Source organism: Echinops telfairi, unplaced genomic scaffold (genome assembly GCF_000313985.2).
Source record: "Echinops telfairi isolate 266 unplaced genomic scaffold, ASM31398v2 ScPeMD7_4;HRSCAF=17, whole genome shotgun sequence".
Lineage (NCBI taxonomy): Eukaryota > Metazoa > Chordata > Mammalia > Afrosoricida > Tenrecidae > Echinops > Echinops telfairi.
Genome location: NW_022103900.1, coordinates 9,252,096 through 9,252,442, shown reverse-complemented (window position 1 = coordinate 9,252,442; position 347 = coordinate 9,252,096). Strand labels below are relative to the sequence as shown.

The window sequence follows — 347 nt, the reverse complement described above, 5'->3', positions numbered from 1 at the left end:
GTTACTTTTCAAATTAAAAAAAAAATCAATTAGAGACTGCTTAGGCCAAAGACGTGTAATAGCTTTTTCTCACTTACAGGCCTTTGAAGACATATATATTGAACAGCGAAAGACCATTAAAACGATGTTAGAATATGCCGACAAGGTTTTCACCTACATATTCATTCTGGAAATGCTTCTAAAGTGGGTGGCGTATGGCTTTCAAATGTATTTTACCAATGCGTGGTGCTGGCTAGACTTCCTGATTGTAGATGTGAGTACGCCGACTCCTTGCTTCATCCGCGGGGGCACGCAGTCATATCTACTGGGGCACTGGGTCTCAACCTTCCTGATGCCGCGGCCCTTTC

General features: G+C 43.2%; 1 protein-coding gene across 1 annotated transcript in view; it reads left to right on the top strand.

Annotated features, from left to right (window-relative positions):
- Positions 1-347, top strand: part of SCN2A (sodium voltage-gated channel alpha subunit 2) — a 160,688-nt gene that overhangs the window by 142,869 nt on the left and 17,472 nt on the right. The window contains exon 19 of the mRNA XM_045298020.1: positions 80-253. Within this exon, the coding sequence (XP_045153955.1) occupies positions 80-253 (174 nt within the window). The remainder of the gene's footprint in view (positions 1-79; positions 254-347) is intronic.